Source organism: Vanellus vanellus, assembly GCF_965231255.1.
Source record: "Vanellus vanellus genome assembly, chromosome: 2".
NCBI classification, from domain to species: domain Eukaryota; kingdom Metazoa; phylum Chordata; class Aves; order Charadriiformes; family Charadriidae; genus Vanellus; species Vanellus vanellus.
The window spans coordinates 22,779,395-22,800,437 of NC_138906.1; the positions used below are offsets into that span (position 1 = coordinate 22,779,395).

At 40.4% G+C, this 21,043-nt stretch overlaps 1 protein-coding gene across 6 annotated transcripts in view; it reads right to left on the reverse strand.

Annotated features, from left to right (window-relative positions):
• The window catches only part of CACNB2 (calcium voltage-gated channel auxiliary subunit beta 2), a gene marked incomplete at its 5' end in the record, with an annotated part of 254,788 nt that overhangs the window by 116,802 nt on the left and 116,943 nt on the right, over positions 1-21,043 (reverse strand). Inside the window, one exon of one of the 6 annotated variants that reach the window (XM_082479487.1) lies at positions 9,679-9,729. The exons of the other annotated variants lie outside the window; for them this stretch is intronic. Coding sequence (XP_082335613.1) covers positions 9,679-9,729 — 51 coding nt within the window. Of the gene's footprint in view, positions 1-9,678; positions 9,730-21,043 lie in introns of those variants that run through there. 6 annotated transcript variants of the gene reach the window in all.

The window sequence follows — 21,043 nt, forward strand, 5'->3', positions numbered from 1 at the left end:
AGCATCCCAGAACACGATGCAGATTCCAAACCATCAAGATGCTCTGTGTTCATCTCCAGCAGACTTTGTATTTCTTTTCTGAATGTATTAGCTTTACATCTAGCCATAAAATCAAAGTCCGCTTCCTTACAGAAAATTCCATACATCATGTAGGATGTTTGTAATTCTCTTTTACAGATGGTGTACATCTGAAACAGGGTTGATAAGTAACATTTTATTGAATGAGATTTAATTTAGGTATGTAATAAACCAATGTCAACTAATCCAAGGTGCAATAATGAAACACTTCCTTAAGATTAACGTCACATCTTAAACCTCAAAAACAAGCTTAAAATGAATGTATAATAAAATAAAATCTGAACGTATGCCCATGGAACTATTGGAATGCTATTTAAATTTTATTTTTAAACACTAAAGCTGCTTATCATTTGCAGATTGTTATTGGTTATTATGGTTACCATTCTCTAACACAATCCAATCTGCCTGCAGTTTTCTATTTCAGGATACAGTAGTGATAACATTAACAGCAGACTAAACTTCTCAACTTGCAAACATACATACGTTAGGGGCACATGCTATCTCCTCCAGCATTGAAGATAACATGAGTATGTTCTCACAGTGTCACAGAAATAACAAGCTGCCATTCTTCTTGCAGTCAGATGTTAAAGCATTTAACCCACACCCCAATGTGTGTCAGGAACATAGCAAAGGTTTGAAACCGTTTGTATTATGGATACATAACACTAATACCTGCTGTATTTTCAAATCCTCTGCATCACTCTGATATTGGAGAGGCACTATAAATGCTATAAAGTTGGGAGATCTGCCCACAGGTGATTGTTCCGATCCATGCGTGGGCAAGATTTTTTATTTTTATTTTTTAAATGTAATGCAGAGTCATGGGGAACACTGTCTTCTTGTAGCCTTGCAGCAGTGAAGCACAGAGAATGGAGATACAGACAGAAAGAACAAGTCAAGTGCTCAACATGCCATTGCTGGTCTACGATGCTCACACGAGTTGCCTGCAACTGAATGTGCAGCCAAACACTTCTGAAACATCTGTAAATTTTGTTTGAACTTTTCAGTGTTTGAAGAAAATTGTCTTCAGCAACCACATTTAAAAGAAATAATACCCTGAAGACTGAAACAGAGATAATGTTAATTTTGCTATATTTATTAATTGCAAGAAGGGAAATGCATATGCTTTTGAGCACAAGAACGTCAATAACAGAACCAATCTTCACAGATAACACTAAGACCTTGAAGTAAAATATACAAAACTCACACAACCCTAGAAAAACAGCCCGTGATGGCTATAGTTCCTTAAAAAATACAGCTTTCCACTGAAAAGTAACCAATTTAATTCTATAATGTCACCACAGTATGCTGCTACACTGAATGCTACATTAAATAAACACTGGGATTTAATCTCAGTGAAAGGCTTTTAAGCCTCACACTCAGCCCATGTCTGCTCCTGGGTGCACGGAAATGTTTCGAGTGCCACGAGCAGCTCGATGATCACCAGATGCTCATCTCCTGGAGCTGCTGACTGAGGAGTAACTTTGGCTTGTAGCTGTATACAGGGGCTATCACAAACTACCGGGGATATGGGCTAAATGAGGTGACAGTGAGGTGGATTGAGAGTTGGCTGCGGGACAGAACTCAGAGGGTTGTGATCAACGGCACAGAGTCTAGTTGGAGGCCTGTAACCAGTGGTGTCCCCCAGGGGTCAATACTCGGTCCAATTTTGTTTAATATATTCATTAATGACCTGGATGAGGGGACAGAGTGTATCCGCAGCAAGTTCGCTGATGATACCAAACTGGGTGGGGTGGCTGACACCCCAGAGGGCCGTGCTGCCATCCAGCGTGACCTGGACAGGCTGGAGAGCTGGGCAGAGAAGAACCTAATGAGGTTCAACAAAAGCAAGTGCAGGGTCCTGCACTTGGGGAGGAAGAATGCTAGGCACCAGTATAGGTTAGGGGCGGACCTGCTGGGAAGTAGCTCGGAGGAGAAGGATCTGGGGGTTGTGGTAGACAGTAAATTATCCATGGCCCAGCAATGTGCCCTTGTTGCCAAAAAGGCCAATGGAATCCTGGGCTGCATAGGGAAGAGTGTGGCCAGTAGGTCGAGGGAGGTCATTCTCCCCCTCTACTCTGCACTGGTGAGGCCACAACTGGAATACTGTGTCCAGTTTTGGGCTCCCCAGTTCAAGAGGGACAGGGAACTGCTGGAGCGAGTCCAGCGAAGGGCAACTAAGATGATTAAGGGCTTGGAGCATCTCCCTTATGAGGAAAGGCTGAGAGAGCTGGGACTCTTTAGCCTGGAGAAGAGAAGGCTGAGGGGAGACCTTATTATGGTGTACAAGTATCTAAAGGGTGGGTTGAAGGAGGATGGCGCCAGGCTCTTTTCAATGGTTCCAAGTAACAGGACGAGGGGTAACGGGCACAAGTTAGTACACAGGAAGTTCCGTTCAAATACATGGAAAAACTTCTTTACAGTGAGGGTGACAGAGCACTGGCACAGGCTGCCCAGGGAGGTTGTGGAGTCCCCTTCTCTGGAGATTTTCAAGACCCACCTGGATGCAGTCCTGAGTAATGTGCTCTGGGCAATCCTGTTCTAGCAGGGGAGTTGGACTAGATGATCTCTAGAGGTCCCTTCCAACTCTGAAAATTCTGTGATTCTGTGATATTAACCACTTCTAGCCACATCCATGTCCTGAAAACTGCTCAAGTTAGAGGTTGTCCTCTGGGTACTATAGCTGTGCAATTCCCATACTCGGGACATCGACTTATCAACTGATAGTGTGCAGAGGAGAGGTCCAAGCCCTTGGTCCTTTAAAACTGTTTTGGTTTTCAAAATGAGGTAATAATTCATGTACCAAGTCCAACCATATCTCAAAATCACATTTAAAAAAGTGCTTGTAAAACTTGAGCTATTGATACCTCCAAATTCTGTTCTCATTTCAGAAACAAAAGTGCATCTGATCAGCAGAGCCACAACAGCAGGCCACAGGAGGCATTATGGCACACTTTGCATTTGTTTATGCATTTTTGGCACAAGCCATCATTCCACAATTCCATCAATTTAAGTTATTGATTCTCACCAAATGTTGCAGTTTCTTTGGCCTCATCACTTCTTCAAATCTCAGTTCCCATCTCTCACTTTTACTACGCTTGAAACCTCTAATATTTCTGATGCTTGCACTGTTGGCAATCCTAAAAGCGTTACTAATTATGCTTAATTTTTGGTGAAGACCGACTTGCACAATTTAACGAGCTCCAGTGAAATGAGCTATGGTGAAATGTGAAAGTTGAAAAGCCTGTCTGCAGAAAGGACTACCTATCACTGGAGACCCACTTCAGAGCTCAGAATAGGAATTAAGTGTAATTTAAGCAGCACATGTGCTGTTGTAATGGCCTCTCTCACCTATGAGGATGGGCGTCACCCTGGCACTGCAGGCACATACTTTAATGAGCAGGGAGCCAGATGTGTAACCCTGACTAACAACTCTCAGTGCGTTGCAGTGAAAACACAGTCAGAAGAACCAGTCTGTTAGCTAAGCGGAGGCAGTAGTTTGCAATGTAATGGATAGGACGAGGCGGAATGGCTTTAAACTAGAAGAGAGCAGGTTCAGATTGAACGTTAGGAAGAAGTTTTTCACTTTGAGGGTGGTGAGGCACTGGAACAGGTTGCCCAGAGAGGTTGTTGAGGCCCCATCCCTGGAGGTGTTCAAGGCCAGGCTGGACAACCTGGTCTAGTGGGAGGTGTCCCTGCCTATGGCAGGGGGGTTGGAACTTGATGATCTGCAAGGTCCTTTCGAACCTAAACCATTCTATGATTCTATGAAATACGTACAGTAAGCTGTTCCTTACAGCGAACTAATGCAACGTGTTACAATGACATTTTCAGAACTGCCCTGATGGGATGAAGCATGAAGGTAAGACACTTTTAGTCAATCTTCCTTATCCGCTCAGTTTGACAGAATCTTGTTAACACAGTTGTAAGAACACAAATACTTAGGGCAGGGTGGAAAGGTCTTCCCTCTCCTACACTGAAATGATACATATTTTTTCCCAGTTATATTCTCCTTGATTGGTGTACAAATGTGATTTTTCAATTATGTTTTCCTGTCTGGTACACTCTTTCCCCTCCCTCTTATTATGATCCACAATCAGCGTTCACAAAATGAATGCTCTGAACAGCCTGGTTCCCCGGTGCTGACAATACCAAAAGCTCATGCATCAAACCAAAGAGCATACCTCAAACTGCATTTCTGTGTCGGGTTCGCCTGCTCTGACCAAGACCGTGGGGTTCTGATACTCCAAGAAAGGCACTCCAGCATTTTCTACATCCTGGTCAGAGTTTTAGAGGTGAACCTGCTAGTGTGATTCAGCAGTCATACCCCACTATCTTTTTCAGGTTCAAATCCACAATGCTAAGGTGAGTTGGGTGAGGATGTCGGAAGTCACTGAGAAACTCCTCCTAAGTACAAAACATTTACTAGACAATTGATTTACCATGATGAAAAACGTCAATAGTATAACAATTCTGATCAAATCCATAATCGTTGATCTTAGTATGGTAGTCACCTATAAAAAGACAGCATTTTGAATTCCAAGGTACAACAATTTCTCCTCTCCTAAATTCACAAAACTAAACCTAAGTTGTCTATCATGTTGTGCATGACAGAAACAGAATAATGGATTTACACTAAGCCAGCATCGATGCTGAAAATTGCTTTTAAAATTTAAAAAGGAAATTATTGTCTCAAGCAGTTTGGTTCAGACACCTTAAGCTTCTCCTAAAATGAAAGGCTTCTGCCATTATGATGCTAGTTGCTTTGTTTAAGTCTACACAAATTCTAATGAAGCTGGGAGATCCATGTGAAAGCACAGCAATAGAAGCTGATCACATTTTCTTGACAGAAAATATTCAGCTAGAACATATGATGTTCTGGGAACTCACTGATTTACTTTGAATTTGGCAGAAAGTTATTAAAGAGCTTATTTTGCAAATGACTTTTCTAGCATTCCACCGTAGCATAAGCTATTGAAACTATTATGTAATTAAGCATTAACCTGTTTCTTACATATCAAAGTGACCCTGTTTCCAAGATGAACTGGAAATATTGCTGAAAACCAGTATTTAAAAACCATTAAAAAACATTACGTTTTCCAATGTCTTACACATACTCATTTACTAGTTTCTAGAGAGCAAATACTGAAGAGACTACTCTTTCAAGTAATATTATGATTTGAAAATACTGTTTTCATTGTAACTTTATTAAAAGGCAAGAAAGATACGTGCCTTTTATTATCACATAATGATAAAGTGTATGTGAATGTGACATTAAAAAAAAACAACCAGAAACTTTCAAATAAAAAACAGTCCCTGAACAATGCCTAAATACATAAGCAAAATCATAGAATCATAGAATAGTTTGGGTTAAGTACTTTTAAAGGTCATCTAGTCCAACCCTCCCGATCATCCCCTTAATAAGAAGGAAAAGTGAAAAGCCCAAGCATGTCTGGGTCACACAAATTTTCAAAGCAGCTCTATCCTGCTGAACTGAGCTGCTGAACTGCGCCCTTACAAGACTGTGCTGAACTGCACAGAAACGACAATACATACCTGACTGAGGACTCTGTCAAACTGAGAAGACACTAAGTTACATTACAACTACTGCAACTGTGAGGCAGCCTTTCTCCTGACATCCTTTGATCAGCATGAGCCTACTCAAAGTGAAATTTAGCTTTTATACCTAGGATTGCCAGTAGAGCTTTAAAACGCTATTTTTTTCCGATACTAATATTCTACCAATACCATCAACTAACAAGCTAATAATTTTTAAGGGATGAATATTCTAAATCGTCAATCTGTCAGCATGCTTTCGGCAGCCTCAAAACATTCAGGAAAAAAATAGAAATTTATATCCACTAAAATACTGCAAAATGCAATGTATAATTAATGACGAGCTGAAGAAAAACAAGTTGTTTTGTGCAGAGCAGAAGTAATGAAGCCTGGTTTCCCACACACACCTCCACAATACCTTCAGCTCTCTCTCATTTTCCCTACACACCACATGCTCCGTACCCTCGGTTCCCCTCCCCTCCCCAAACTCCCCTTCCCTTTCCACGAGTCGCTGGTTGAAGAAGAGGCAGCATTAGTTTCGGCTACTCTGGAGTTAAATTCGTGCTCATCGGCTGGCTGGATGCTATCTTTTGGATGCCAGAGGAGCCCAGGAGTGCCTCGACTCTCACACACTGGCATGTCGAGCAAATGGCTTTAACAGCTCCGTCCAGCCCCCGAGAAGGTCTGTTATAAGCACTCAGTACTTCTGAGACCTCTTCAAGACTGATTTAAATTGGCCGTTGGATTGAAGTTACTGAGAAGCACAACTAACAGATGGAAAGTGGGATTGCATAAATCTCGTCTTAGGAAATCAACCTAAAAATCAGAGCTGTTATACAAAGACTGTCCATACTCTTTAATACTCAGCAGCTTGTTTAAATATAACACGATGGCATGAGCAGCAATGTAAACACTTAGTCTGTCAGTCAGTATGGAGAATTTTCAAACTATCTTTTTCACACAACATTGGTCGCTGTTATTAAGCAGTTGCAAGCGCAATGGAAACCACAGGCTTTCATGCAGTGTACATGCAGCACCAGCGGCGCATGAAAATTTGCAAATACTGTACTTATAACAAACAACTTTGGGGATCAGTAAGCAAAAAAAAAAAAAAAACGCAAAAAGTCATATGTGTGTAAATAGAAAATCCATAAATAGAAAAACCTATTTTCACAATATATTCTGTATTTTGGCCCATAGCAAAAAGACACTTTAAAACAGAGCAGCCCAGCGGTTTCATAGTCTAAAAAATGGATGTTTCAATGCAATGAAGTTTCAAGGCACTTTACGTCCTCTCGTTCTACACCCTTTTTATGCTGCAGTTCCATCCTGGGAAGCAAACAGCACAATTCATCCTTTTAATTTTATGAACTCCTAGGCTGGTTAACCGCCATTTGAAAACTGACTAAAAAATAGCAGCAGCAATTATATATTCCACTGATGCTAAAAACATAAATTCAGGAAAATCTGGGCAAATTGGCAAAAGGTAGGATGTCACTTCTCTGCATAGTGGGTGAGGTAAGGACAAAATGAGTGCCTCACGAGACTGCAAGGAATTACTGCGTCTGATGTGCTTACACTTTCTGGCAGTTACAGAATTTTCCATATTGAAGAATTTCTATGTCACAAGGACTATGTGAAAATATGTCAGTGGTTATGCAATAAGTATTATTTCATTTCATCCTACTGTAACATTTTAATTGACTTGAATACTTCAGGGGTCAACTTGTTACAAGGGACATCCTGAAACATGGCAATTCAGAAAAAAAGCATCCAGTAAATGGTTATCTGTATTTCTGTTCAATTATGCAAATTGCATCCACTTCTGATGCAACATCTGCCATTAAAAGACTATTATCAATAGTCAATTTACTTAATTATACATGCCAAGAAATAGGACAGAGAAAGTTCTTCAGCTATATCTCTTTTTTAATCTTCCAAATCCTCCCATTACTTTCCTCTCAGCCATCTAAACAATTCCTTTCTCAATAAGATAACGTTTGAGGACCAGTACTGCTAAAACCAAGCTAATTTGCAAGCACAGCTTCCTTTGAAATGCTTCTAAACAAAAAGTGGCTACAGCCAAAATTCACATTAGCAAAGCTAAATTGTCCCTTCCCTTCCCCTCATGACACATGAAGAAACTAGGATAGAAACTCAGGAAATATGAAAAGAACGGTCATCAACCATCATTTTAAAGAAGGGTTGACCAAATATTCAGAAATCCACACACGTCTGTGTTCCACTTCATCTATCCTGCTTTGTGGCTGCTTCTCAGTCCACAAGGGCTGTCCGTCCACAGCACCGCTCCCTGCGATCCCCTTACCCTGTCAAACAGCAACTTCTTCCTCCATCCACCAAGACCTCTACGACTATGCCAGATAGTGCTTGGACTTCTGCAGACCTCTTCATGGTGTGATATGAGGGAAAAGCTTCGTTTTACTCTATAGCCCAGATAAATCAAACTCACCGTCCCCTTGATGACATTATTTGATGACCAGTAGGCAGAAAGATGAAAATGTTGCATGGGAACTCGGACATTATTTGAGCTAAGTTCTAACATCAGGTAGCTTCTCTTTAGGAAAACAGTATTTTCCAATTGACCTTTTTTTTTTTTTTTTTTTTTTTTTTTTACAACCTTTACCCACCAAAAATATTATTCTCCAATTTCACCCCATTTATAATTGTACTGGCAATGTCAGAGAATCCCAAAACATTAATTCATCAGAACCCTTAAGAACTGCTTGGAAAAGATATGTATTAAAACTTGAAGACATATGTTTTTAACTGTATTGATTACATAAGAAAAAAGGCTAAAGGCCGCTATAGCTACGGTGGGGCTCGATGATCTTAAGGGTCTTTTCAAACCTAAATGATTCTGTGATTCTACTAGGAGCTGATTTCTGCTGTTCTGAACATCCATGCTGAAAACAAATCCTGTGGAGTTGCATATGGTGGTTGTATACCTTCCTACTTCATGGCACACTTCCCATTGTCGCATCATTCCCCCCACAAACACATGATAAATAATGTTCTAATTTGAGTAAAGAAAAGTTGACCACAGGAGGAGGAGGAGGACAGAATGGATGTTAGCAACAACTACCCAGTGTCCTATGTGGAGATCCCTAAATAATCCAGGAATAGGAATGATCCAAATCCGATTTCCTTCTAGAAGAAAGCTGTGGAGCAGCCGTTACACAAGACACCGTCCCTGGGTTTTCTCAGAATAACTCTGGAAAGCTACTGTCATGCCCCTGGTACACTTCTTTTACTGCAACTCTCCTAAAAGTTATAGAAAGCAGCAAATTTAAGCCAAACATTTGGCTTAAGTTTATGCCTACGTTACTTTTACTATTTTAATCTCCATCCTTCGTTTTCTACAATGTACGAAAGAAAACAAAGCGCGTCCAATCATAACTTAAAAAAAAATATTTGTCATCTATTTAGATCTTATTTCACAAGCACAGCTGTAGTGGGGTATCTGCTCCTATACATCCCTGGCTGCGCGCACCTGCTCAAACGCTGCCAGACCAGAACTCGCGAGCGCGTTACAACCTAATCCAAACCAAAGGTAATACAGAGTGGAACATTTGAGTCTGTAAAGAGAATGTACTTCAAACTACTGCCAGCAGAGAGTCCCATTGCTCTCGTATTGAGGAAAAAAACAATCATTTAGCACAATCCCCCAAAACACGGAACAAACGGCAAGCTACCTCGTTTTAACTGTTTTAATAGGGTTATAGATGGAAGCGCTCTCAGCCAGAGCCACCTGCGCGCGCCTGCGCTACCCCTCAGCCCCAGCTTTCCCAGTTTATCAACGTGACGGCCAGTTAGTACATTGTAAAAAAGGAAGCTCAAAAGTCTAATTTGGACTTCCACGAAAAGGCCGGCACGTTTTACAACAGCATTTGAGCTTGGCTAGACCAGAGCAAAGTGAAACAGTTTAACCGCAATTAAGTTAACTTGCAAGCCGGCCCCTACGTTGCATTGTACAATTAAAGGGCTCCGGAGCATCTGGCCTGCGCTCCTTCAACATATGCTTACCCCAGGAGTCACGTGCTTAGTTTGAGGAGACATCAGGCGTCTGTCAAGCATGTCAGCCTCGCTCCAGGCGGGCCGGCCCTTCCAGCAGCGGCAACGCTTCTTACAGGAGCAAAACCGCCGACGCGCAGCAGTGCACCAGCGCGAACTTCAGCACATCAGCCTGCGTTAACCATCGTTTGAAATACTTGTCCGTCTAAGGCCTGGTGTAAAGTGCCCGGCTCTTGTCTGCATGGAGCGATACTGTTTGCTGGCGAGTTCTCTCAGCTCTTGATCTGATTCAGTCCCTATGTTAGGTGACGGCTCAGCAGAGAGCCCGTCACCATCGATTACCGGGGAGGAGTGGGAGGGCTCCGCGCTCCCGGTGACGTCAGCCGCTGTAGGAACGAAGCCTGCACACTCGCTGGAGTAACATAACATTTGATTAATCTCAGATGCACGCCTTGCAGCACACATGGCCTCCTGTTAACATACAACAACTGGCTGCGCAGCCAGAAACAAGCCATGGAGCAGTATCTGAACAGGAGCACTGGGTAATCGGTTTCTTGATGTTTGTGGATACAGATTTTTTTTCTTCCCTGCCCCCAAACAGAGACGTTAGGCACTGGAATTTCAAGTTGGAAATCGCAATTTAGGTTGGAAATCTCTTCTGCAAAAGGAAAACTATGCTTGACCATAATTAAGGTAGGAGATATATCATGGTAGAAGATGCAGTCCAATGAACCTTAATCGTTCGTTATAAAAACTTAATGGTTAATTCGTTATAAAAACTCCAATCCTAAAACCAAACTCATTAGAGCCGTCAGTATGGCAGTACTTCCATGCATTTGCCGGTCCACTGAAATCATCAGGAGAGCTCACGTGCATACTGGCCCTAATGAGTTTAAGAGTTTGCAAGATTAGGGTCAACTGGCTTACAATAAGAGTATAGGTTAAATGTAAATAAGAAGAATGGAGGATACCTGTCAGTATTGACTTCTGGAGATGCAATAAAGAGGAGTCAGGAGCAGGCAGCAACAGGCAAGGAATGGTTTGAACAGAGAAAGAGCTGCAGAGAAGCAGCTTTCTGCTCCTGCTACCACTAAGATAATAAATGATGAGGCAGTGACTCCAGAGAGTAGCAACAAGCACAAACATTTTTTTTGGCTACAGCCGCTCAGTGAGCTAGGGAATCTTCTCCTCTGCTTACGCCTCGAGACTCGTCTTTAATAGGCATGGTAGGCAGGCAAAGCCCCTTAAAGTCAAAACTCCGGCCTGTGAGAGCTGAAAACATCGCCTATTTCCAAAGGCCAAATTCTTAACACCGATTACGCTCTGTAAAGTCGATGGTAGTTGGAGAGGGAAGGGAACACTCCACCTACTTATCTCACAATAAGAATCAAAACAGATTAATCATTATTTTTTTTTAAATAAAGACTTCAGACCGGCTTCTATTTTTATTAACTGATTTCTACGCTTATTTTCACACAGCCACTTTTAAGGTGTACCAAGGTCAATATAAAGCTATCCTCTTCCGTCCCCCTATCACTTAAAATGTAATTTCTTATTTATATTAGCTGCATACCACACTGCTAAAAATTCCAGCTCATTGAAACCAGAAGTGACTTTGGGTTTTACATGAAAAGGCTTACTTTTTTTTTTTTTTTTTTTTTTTTTGCAAGGGGAAGCTGGGAATGCAGGATTGTTAAAATTTTACCACTGTTTCAGAAACCAATATTCATGTTAGGTTCAGTTCAGATGCCAAGATAGAACTGAATAAATAGAAACTTTGCAGAAGTTTTTGATGATCGCCAAATTTCTCATTAAACAGATATTTCTATTTACCTGAAATAGATTCAGAAAAGAAAAACACACAGAACATTCACAGCCTCTTGTATAATTTATTTTGACTTCCATAAGGCACTTCTAGGATGCATTATTAAACTGGAAATGTTGAAAAAACTACTGTTTTCAGAGGAAGTAAACAGTAAAACTTCAGCAAATACAATTTTAGAAGGCCGTGAGAAGTATAGCAATTTCTGATGCAACACTGTATTAATAAAGTTGTTTGGGTTTTTTTTTTTGTTTTGTTTTGTTTTTTTTTTTTACAGTACAATTACTGAGTTAGCTTTTTGGCAAAATCATGATCCTTGAAAAGTTTAACACATGCTGTGGGACACAAATACCTTGGGGCAAATCAGAACTGCTCTGAAGAATACACAATCACAGTCCCAGCTGGAATATCGCAATTAGGACAGGGCAGCTCTGAATCCAGAGGCTTATTTTCTGCCCTTCAGCAGATTTTACAGAATGCTGAAACTAAGTTTGCAAGACCAGGCTGTCATCATGGCTAACGTTGGCATCACAATATTGAAACAAAGGAACTTTGTACTAGAAAACACAGTAATAAGATGACTTAAACTGCAGAAATAGCAATAGAGAAATTCCCTTGTACTGATCACAAAGTTTCAAAAGCTCCCTAAATCTTCTAGTCATAGAATAGAATACAGCTTATTTTTCTTTCTTTTCCTTTTTTTTTTTTTTTTTCAACTGCTGAGCAGCAGACAAGGACAGAACTACTGTGTAGTAAATGCTAGATGACTTCTTCCCTTTGTTGCCCCAGAGGGTGAACTGTCACCTAAGCAGTACGAGGTCTGTCAAAAGCTACCTGCTGTGTGTAACCTGACAAATTAATTAAGGTGCCTTAGAACAGAAGTGAGTGACCTTCAGCCACTTACAGAAAAATATAAGGTCTTTATTAAGAGAACAGGAACACAATTCATCGAATGATTACTATTTTCATTCATTCTTTAATCCTGTATAACACTAATGGAGAAGTAGCTTTAACATTAAATCTTAATACTCTGTATTTACACAGTGCTTTCATCAGAAGTCTCAATCAACTTTAAACACAACCCTATGAAATTTTAATATGTTTAGACCATAAATGCCATTAAACACATGAGAAAATAAGCACTGATTGACTAAATACTCATTCTTAGTAACATACTAACAGAAGCTTGCTATTGAATGTTTAAGGTTTTTTGGTTTTGTCTTTTTGTTTAACAAAGCAATGTACATGGACTCTGCTTCATTCCATCCTGTGTTGAAAATGGATGTCTGTCTAAAAAAGTTCTTGTTGACAAACCAGATCAAAACTGAGTTTTTAGAGATGACAACAGTCAATAACACAGAAGTAATAAAAGCTTAGACGTATGAGTAATTTTTCTCATCCCCAAGTTATTGTGCATCAGCTGATCTATATGTGGACATGTGGGCATGGTTAGCATATGGCAAACAAATTAAGGCAATTTATTGTAATTCTGCCTCATTATGGATTATGTTATCTGGCATTTGCTGATGGATAAATGCATGAACAGGTAATGCATGGCAACTCGTAAATCCACATGTCTAATTCTAATATATATATACAGACAGGAGAATTCTTCTGTTTCTCCTTTCCTTCCCATTTTAAAGGAAGATAATGCATTTTTTTTCTTCAGTCATCTGAGATACCTCATTTGCTTTTATGCAGCCATCAAGTACCTCATCAGTCTTACACAATTTTCCAAAAGATAACTTCATGTTTCTGAGATTCCTCGGCCAACTCTTTAGGTATCAAAGTACCGCATACAAAGACCTCATGTTGAGTTAAGTATGGTCCAAGCTGTTCCCTTTTCCTATGGAAGGTATTTATGTAACTTACATGAATGGCAAAAGGATATGTTATCAACTCTTCTCACTTGGTAAGCGTCAACTTTAGAAGAGTTTTCTTTCCCCTTTTGGAAGATGCAAAGTCTCCCCAAAAGATATCAAGGTATTAAAATCCCTCATTTATTTAACACAGCAAGACAGTAGAACACTGTATATGCGTACACAGAGTTGATATGTATGAATTTTAACATCTACAAAATTTTTGTTGAGAAGACAGACAATAAATTAGTCAAAGCTCACACACACTCAACAATTCAGTAGCAAACGGACTCAAACTCAGATTTCCTAAATTGCTGCAACAGCCTTTCCACAGAAAACATGCAAAACCGCCCAAGTCCTGTCAGCAGGAGGCCACTCAGTTTCCTAGTCATGTCAAAGTTCATGAAGGCTTCTCAGGTTCATTATTCTCTCTCAGAGCTTTACCAAAGGGCCATTCTGCTTAGCGTTTTGCACACTAACTGAACAGGGCCGCTCATGTGGCAGAGTCCCAGGTGAGATGCTGCAAGAGTGGTTGGTTGATACTTCTAGCAGAAGACAATTACCCAGCATGGTAGGAGCTGAGCTGTAGGACAGCCCACCGTTTCCCGATTACACTCTGCCCAGTTGAAGTAAGGGACACAGAGTCTCCTGCCTCCAAGGAAAAGTTTCTTTACTACCAGCTAAAAAGTCAATCTCTTGTTTTTTGCTCTGTGGCCAATGAAAAGTCAACTATTTTCTAGAAGTGGGAGAGGGCTCAAGACGAAAAACGCATCACAGAATAAAGGAGAAAATTGTGTAATGCCTGAATATTGCAAAACAGGCTTGAAGGTTTGAAACAGTTGAGTACTCAAACCAGCAGGGTTACTGGTTATAACACACACAGAAATTATTTCTATTTCTTTTTTTTAACAAGGACAAGCTGACTTGGTTAGATACTTACTGGGAGAAAAAGGTTCACAGCTATGTTTTACGGGCAAAATTCACAACAAGGGTGCCTGGCTTACCAAGAATTGCACCTTCATATTCCTCACTTTTGAGCAGCTACCTTGAGGAATTTGTCATGCAGACTTCTGCTCCTGACAGAGAGCAACAGTTGCATCCTTATGGATGCTGATCTTCCTGACTTCAAGTACACACTGCTTTGCCAAAAATCAATTTAATGGAAAATGTCCAGTTTAAACACACTCCCACTTTTACATGACACTGCCTTACTGCAAATTCCACAAAGCAGGATCAGTGCACGAGAGTACTTCGAGGTTAGGTGTTGGTTAGGAAAGCAGGATTCATAGAGCAGCAAGAGTTTTTAACTTCTGCAGAGAAGGAACTTCAGCACTAGTTGAAAATTTAAGTTCCCCGATGGCACTGAAAGACGTGTTAGGAAATTTACAGGAATCCGAGTGCAGCACACAAAACATGAACATCACATAAAACAGCTAAACTAACAGTTTAAATAAGTAAACACCACTGCTGAGAGCAGAGCTCTTGGTCCACTCCACTCCTGCCTCCATCCTTGGTACCTCCAGCAGTGCCTTCCCTCCCCTCTGATGGTCCCAGCACTTATCAGACCCCTCCAGGAGGAGAGTGTCCTACCTAGTCTAGTACGAAACTACTTGTTTGTTTTTTTTTTTTTTTCTTTTTTGTATTTTTTTCTGCCACATCAGTAAAATGAAACAGCTAAAGACAACAAAAGAAGGGGAAAGGATGCCAGTAGCGTGGGGCAACAAGCTTCCACCCCCCAAATTGCACTGCAAAGCATTATGAGATAACCTACCAAGGGCCTAACCCCCTTTGTGAGTTTAATTTCTATTTTGTAATGCATAGCAATAACTATGTAATGTAATGCTGTACCAGTTTAAAAGCGGAAAAGACATCTACTTCAAAACAAGTATCTCACACTCAAAACATTAATAATGAACCACCCACACACAAACTTACTCAAGTAAACAGAAAAAATGACAGCTTAGAGATACATACAGTTGTGCTTAACATTTAAATGAAGTCTTTTTTTTATTAAAGATAATTCATTTCACATTATTCCCCTTCAAAGTACAAATTTAACTCCAGCCACACCCCTCCATCCATACAGTTTGATTTTATACTTACAATAGCTACAGACAATGTTAGCTTACTGCAATCTCCTTCGATGTTAATTCTCCTGAAAATGTTCTTATTGGCGTGATCTGAAGCCCACAAGGCTCTCTTCGGTTGGCTTTAGATTAGGCTCTTACATAACTGTAACATCTGGGGCCCATTTCTACTATGCAAGTTCCAACAGACACAATTTCTGTGTGTATAAATTCATTCCTATTTAACAGACGTCTGTATTTTGGAAAAGCTGAACTGATATACAATTCTGTTCAACTGAACATACAAGTTAATACATATTCTCCCAAAAAGGAATGAAACAAATAATGCTATTTTGTACGACATACACCCTTAATGTATTCCAGTGTGTTATTTTAACTTCTGTGCTTTGCAAGTTCATGTCAATCTCTGCACGGAGGATTAAAACCACAGCGGACCATTATTGCCACAGCTGGTACTACTGGAAGGGACAAGGTCCAGGGACAGTACTCATCTCCTACATTATTTTTATACAAAGTATCCAAAGTATTACATATACTTTGTAAATTCTAGATTAAACTGTGATCTTCCTCAGGAGACAGCAAAGCAATCTAATACTAAAGTACAGAAGACAAAGTACCATCACATAGCCCACATGAAGCAATTGTCAATATGTGAATATTTGCTTACGTGCAGCTCCAGAGTGAAGTTTGGAAGGGATTGCTATCAATTAGTGAAAACTCTCCATAAAATAGCTTGTTAGGCTATATGTAATGAAGAAATATGATCAACAGCTATAATCAAATTTCTTGTTAAGGCTAATTTTCCTCGAGTGAAGAGCAATTAGAATTTCTTGTAAAGTTGCGCGCTTTTTTTCCCTACTGGCAATAAAAACATCACACAAGAATATCTATATCCATTCTCGTAACTGCACAAACAATAAAATATCAACAGGATTATCACTAAATCCTTGTGAAGAATTCAGTATTACTACTACAGAAAAAGCCTTGCTGAAATAAATAGATGAGCCAGAACTATTACCCAGTAATGTGCACTGGTTTACAGGGAATCAGAGAACAGTCTTCAGATTGCAGCCTCTAATATTATACCAAAAATAGGTCAGTACAACAATTAACTAAAAGGACTAAAAAATAAGTTATTTCAAACTTATTTTTCCAACTTTTACCAATGCAATAAAGTAGATTTTCACCATTTATCACAGAATACTACAGCCTACAAATACCTGAGATTATCTTTCTATACTGACAGAATTTATAGTTTATTAGGCCAGCAATGCAGAATTTTCAGTGATCTTTTGCAAATAACAGCAGAGTCTCCACCCATCAATCTAAAAGGCACTGGACTTGGCAATTTACAGTTCAAGACTACTTATCTGGATTAGGAAAGCAATTGCATGCCAATTAAGACATGTAAGTAGGCTCAAGAAAACAATGCAGCACAGCAAAAAATACATAGTCTTTTTAATAATGAATGCTGTAATTCTTTTTTTTTTTCTTATAAGCATGAAAAGAATGACAAAAACCAGTCATACCAAGGTTAAACTACAATATATTGCACGCAGAGCCTACTTTGAAAAAAGATTAACAAGACTACAAAATAAAGCCATTCAGCATTTGGTCAGTTTTCACTGAATTCCCTTGTGCTCACCTACATAATCATATTCTGATTTCCAGAGAGCTCCTATATTTTTCAACACACAGACATATGAATGTTTACTGAGCTGCTACCTTATACATATTTTTTACTCCTCTACTCTCCTGAGTGTTTGGGCCTCAGGCCTCCTGCATTGCTCCGAAGCCTGTATTACTAACTTCCTCTTGGAATTTTCTGAGAAGCTCATCACTAGGCACTTTATACAGCTTCAAAAAGAATTTATCTTCACAACAAGAAGCACAGAACAATGAAGATGACTTTTTGACCACTTTACAGATGAGCGCTAAGGCAGGCGGTCAGAAAGGGGCTGCTCGTTCTGAAGGCCACGGTATCTCCTCAGCGTCTGAAATGGGAGCATGCGATCTTTTTGTAGCCCACGGCACCAAAATTTGGTGTGTAAGAGAAACCCTCCTGCTTCCTGCAGCAGCACCTCACCTCCGAGTAGTTGACAACAGCAAGAGATCCTCTTGCAAGGCCACACGTCTTTGGAAGACATGCAGAATATTTGTCGTGCACTCACAAGATGACCAAAAAGAAGCTTTTTTAAGGTAGAAGGGAGATGCTAATTAATGGATACAACAGAATTCAAATACAGATAAACCCCTTAAGACAGAAGTGTCCCTCCTGTTGCATTTTGATTTCAAAGAGCAGTCCTCAAGAAAGAACCTGAGCCATCCCGACCATCCCAGTGTAAGTTCAGAAACCATATTTCTGTTGAGTAAATAACATACACTGCAAATGACAGAATGGTACCCAAAAAGTGAGTGGACATTACACATTTTGGGAATATAAATCCATTGAGAGCCAGTGAATACACACACGTTAAATAAACCTTACCTACAATACCACTGTCACAGTTCTTGTGCGACACTTCATGGAGAATAAACTGTCTTGTGGAAGGGTATTCCTACACACTTGCTTTTATTTCTCCTCATTTCTGCTACTGGCTACTATCAGAAACAGCTAGATAAATCTCTATTCTAACTGGGTACAGCATGTTTTATGTCAAGTGCTAAATTAACAGATAAGGGGAACAAAGAAGAAAAGGAGATGCACGCTGAGTTCTTCAACTTCCAAAGTTAGCTTAAAGGATGATATGAAACACAATTCCCAGGAAGTGTCCTGGTGCTAAACTGCCCCTAAGGATTCACGGCTGAGAGATGCCTCTGCAAAATCTTCCAGGGAAGGAGGCTGGTGTTAAATATACTCAAAATTTCATCTTAATTGCTTTTGTGTTTTTCTTTTTTAACTCTGGTTCCATTTTTTGTGACCAAGGACTTACCTTTCCCTCTGGTAAAATAAAAAGCAACTTCTTCTTGTGTTAAAGCACAAATTCTCCAGAAACACCACACCCAAACACAGGGTACTAAGTGCAAGCAGTCCCTGTAGATGACTGTACGCATGAGAAAAAAATGCACATTCAAAGAACTGCTGTGCATTTCCATTGAACTGCATAGGTCAGTACAGATGTTAGTACTGTCAAGTACCAGGTTATGGGAAGGAGTTTTCCCCAGAGCATTAAACAGTGCTTTCGACCATGAACTACACAGCAGAGGGACAGCCCATGACAGCAGGAACTGCCCAGAAGGTTACATTATCTCTGCAAATAGAGACTTCAGCTGATAGTGTTATTTTATTTTCCCCCCTAATATAATTCAGTCCATTTCTTTCCCATGATTAGTTCCTTAATATTCTCCAAGAGACAAGGATGTGATATACTCGGCTTTTAAACTTGATTTTGCCCATAACCAGAAGTTACAGTAGACACTGTGCTTCCTATTTAATTTTGCTGTATAGCCAATGTTAGTATTCTGTTTGAAAAGTTTCATTTTCAACACAGAACATATTTGTGAAAGTACTGTTTTTCAAAAGCAGAAGAACATGGAGAACCATTTAACCAAGAGTCATAACATTTTTTAGCAGACAGTGCAATACCACTGATTGCATTTCAGATCAGCTGTACAGTAAAAAAAGAAAATTACTCTGCAAAGCAGCTACTGCTCTGTGAATTATCAAGCACAACACGACTTACAAATGATTGCTAAAATGTAATCTTGGCCATGCAAATATCCGTCTTTCAAACAAGGGCAGAAACAGAAACACTTTTTCGATAAACATGGAGGTACCTCCAAGGGCTGGAAGAAGATCAGGACTTTTCCTCCTTGCTCATTTGGCTCCTGGTCCACTCTTAGCAGCTAGTAGAGCAATCACTGCAGGGCCCCAGAAGACAAATCGGCGACTACTAGCATGGGACGGTACTCCTGGATCCTCTTACTGGGGTCTAATGCATCAAACCTGCCTGGACCAATCTCCTGAACCGAAGCCAACTGGCTTAGAGTTGCCCAAGTCCATAGTATTAAACAAACTCTCTTCGCCTTCAAAAGAGGATGGCTGAATGCAAACCGCCCCACAGGAATACTATACTACCTGGCCTGTGCTGTCTCACAAGCGACGCCAAAGAGTTGCCTGGAAGACTTGCGAGCTAGTCGCGGCCAAACGCACACCAGGGACCACTCTGAAAACTCTGCAGAGTTGCGTTCCTGCGCCAGGAAACCTCTGATGCTCCTCAGCACCTGCATACAGAAACAGCCTTAGGGCTAGACAGCTGCAACAACTCTACAGGCAAAGCCAGGCCCCATTTATGGCCGCAAATGTACTTTAAAGTGCACTCAGGCGATCGTTCCACCATCGTTTCTGAGCCAACTCAAGTATTTCCATTTTATATCCTCACCTGCTCATCTGGAGTTTTCTTTCAACCCGGCACCATACGACATCAACCCAGACAGACACCATGGTGTTAAACCTCTCCGGTGTCCTTCCAGAGACTCCCCTTCGTCCCTGCCCGGCAGGAGAGCCAGCGGCCCTGCGGGGCCGGGGCCTCGGCCGCCTGGGCAGCGCACAGCATCTCACACGGGTCTTACAGGCTTTGAGACTTTCCGTCAAATTTGAGCACTGCTACTATCGGATTATTTCTGTTCTGAATCTTCTTCCTTTTTCACTTTAACTCAGTTAATTATTTCCATAAAGCTTTGGTAAAGCATTTAAAAGGAGATTTAGAAAACAAAACTCTGTTGGATGCAGTGCTGTCACTTAAATGCCTGGTTAGTTTAATGCAGTTGATGTTTAAGGCCTGGGTTACATACACATCTGCTATACTTCCGTGCTTTATGTGTGGATTTAGGATTGTTGATGGCATCTATTAAAAAAACCACATATTTATCTCCCTGCAATGGGGTTATTTCTATAAACCTCTTTAAGACAAATTTTCACTGATACTGACCCGTGCCAACCACTGTTTCCCTTCTCTTTGCCTTTCCACACCAAATTACCTTTTAAGAAAAAATATTCAGATCAGTACAATGTAACACATATTAAAGTATATGTTCACTTTGGATCACCTGGAGAGAATTTCAAACTTCATGGCTCCCCCATGACTGTGCTTCTTCCCGTACAGCCACAGAGAGAACAGGTTTAGGTGGGTTTTTTGGTTTGGTTTGGTTTTGTATTTTATTCTTGGCCGATAAAAGATTCCAGTGGCGCAGCAAATCAAACATACTAAATCTGCGTGCTTCAGCTCCAGAGAGTGGTCAGAAGCTGAAAGTAATCAGAGACGGGAATTAAGAGAATGATTTTGTGTCCCAGATCCGGGGAATGCCACAGGATTGCTGGGCAATATTTAGACAAGAGGCTGCTGGAAAGAAGCTTCTAGAAAAAAAAAAACAAAACAAAACAAAACAAAAACAAAACAGAACACAAAACCCCCATTTGCTATTTCTGGTACGTAACAGATATTTTGGGATTAGCTCATGATGTAGAGAGGTGAATAAATTGTAGAACAGAATGAATGTGAATTGTAATAGCAAGTAGGCTGCTTGTGTACTGGAAATAAAAGAAGGGAAAGGGATTAAGGAAGAAAAGAGAATGGAACAAAACGCAAGGATTTTCTAAAAGAGCATAC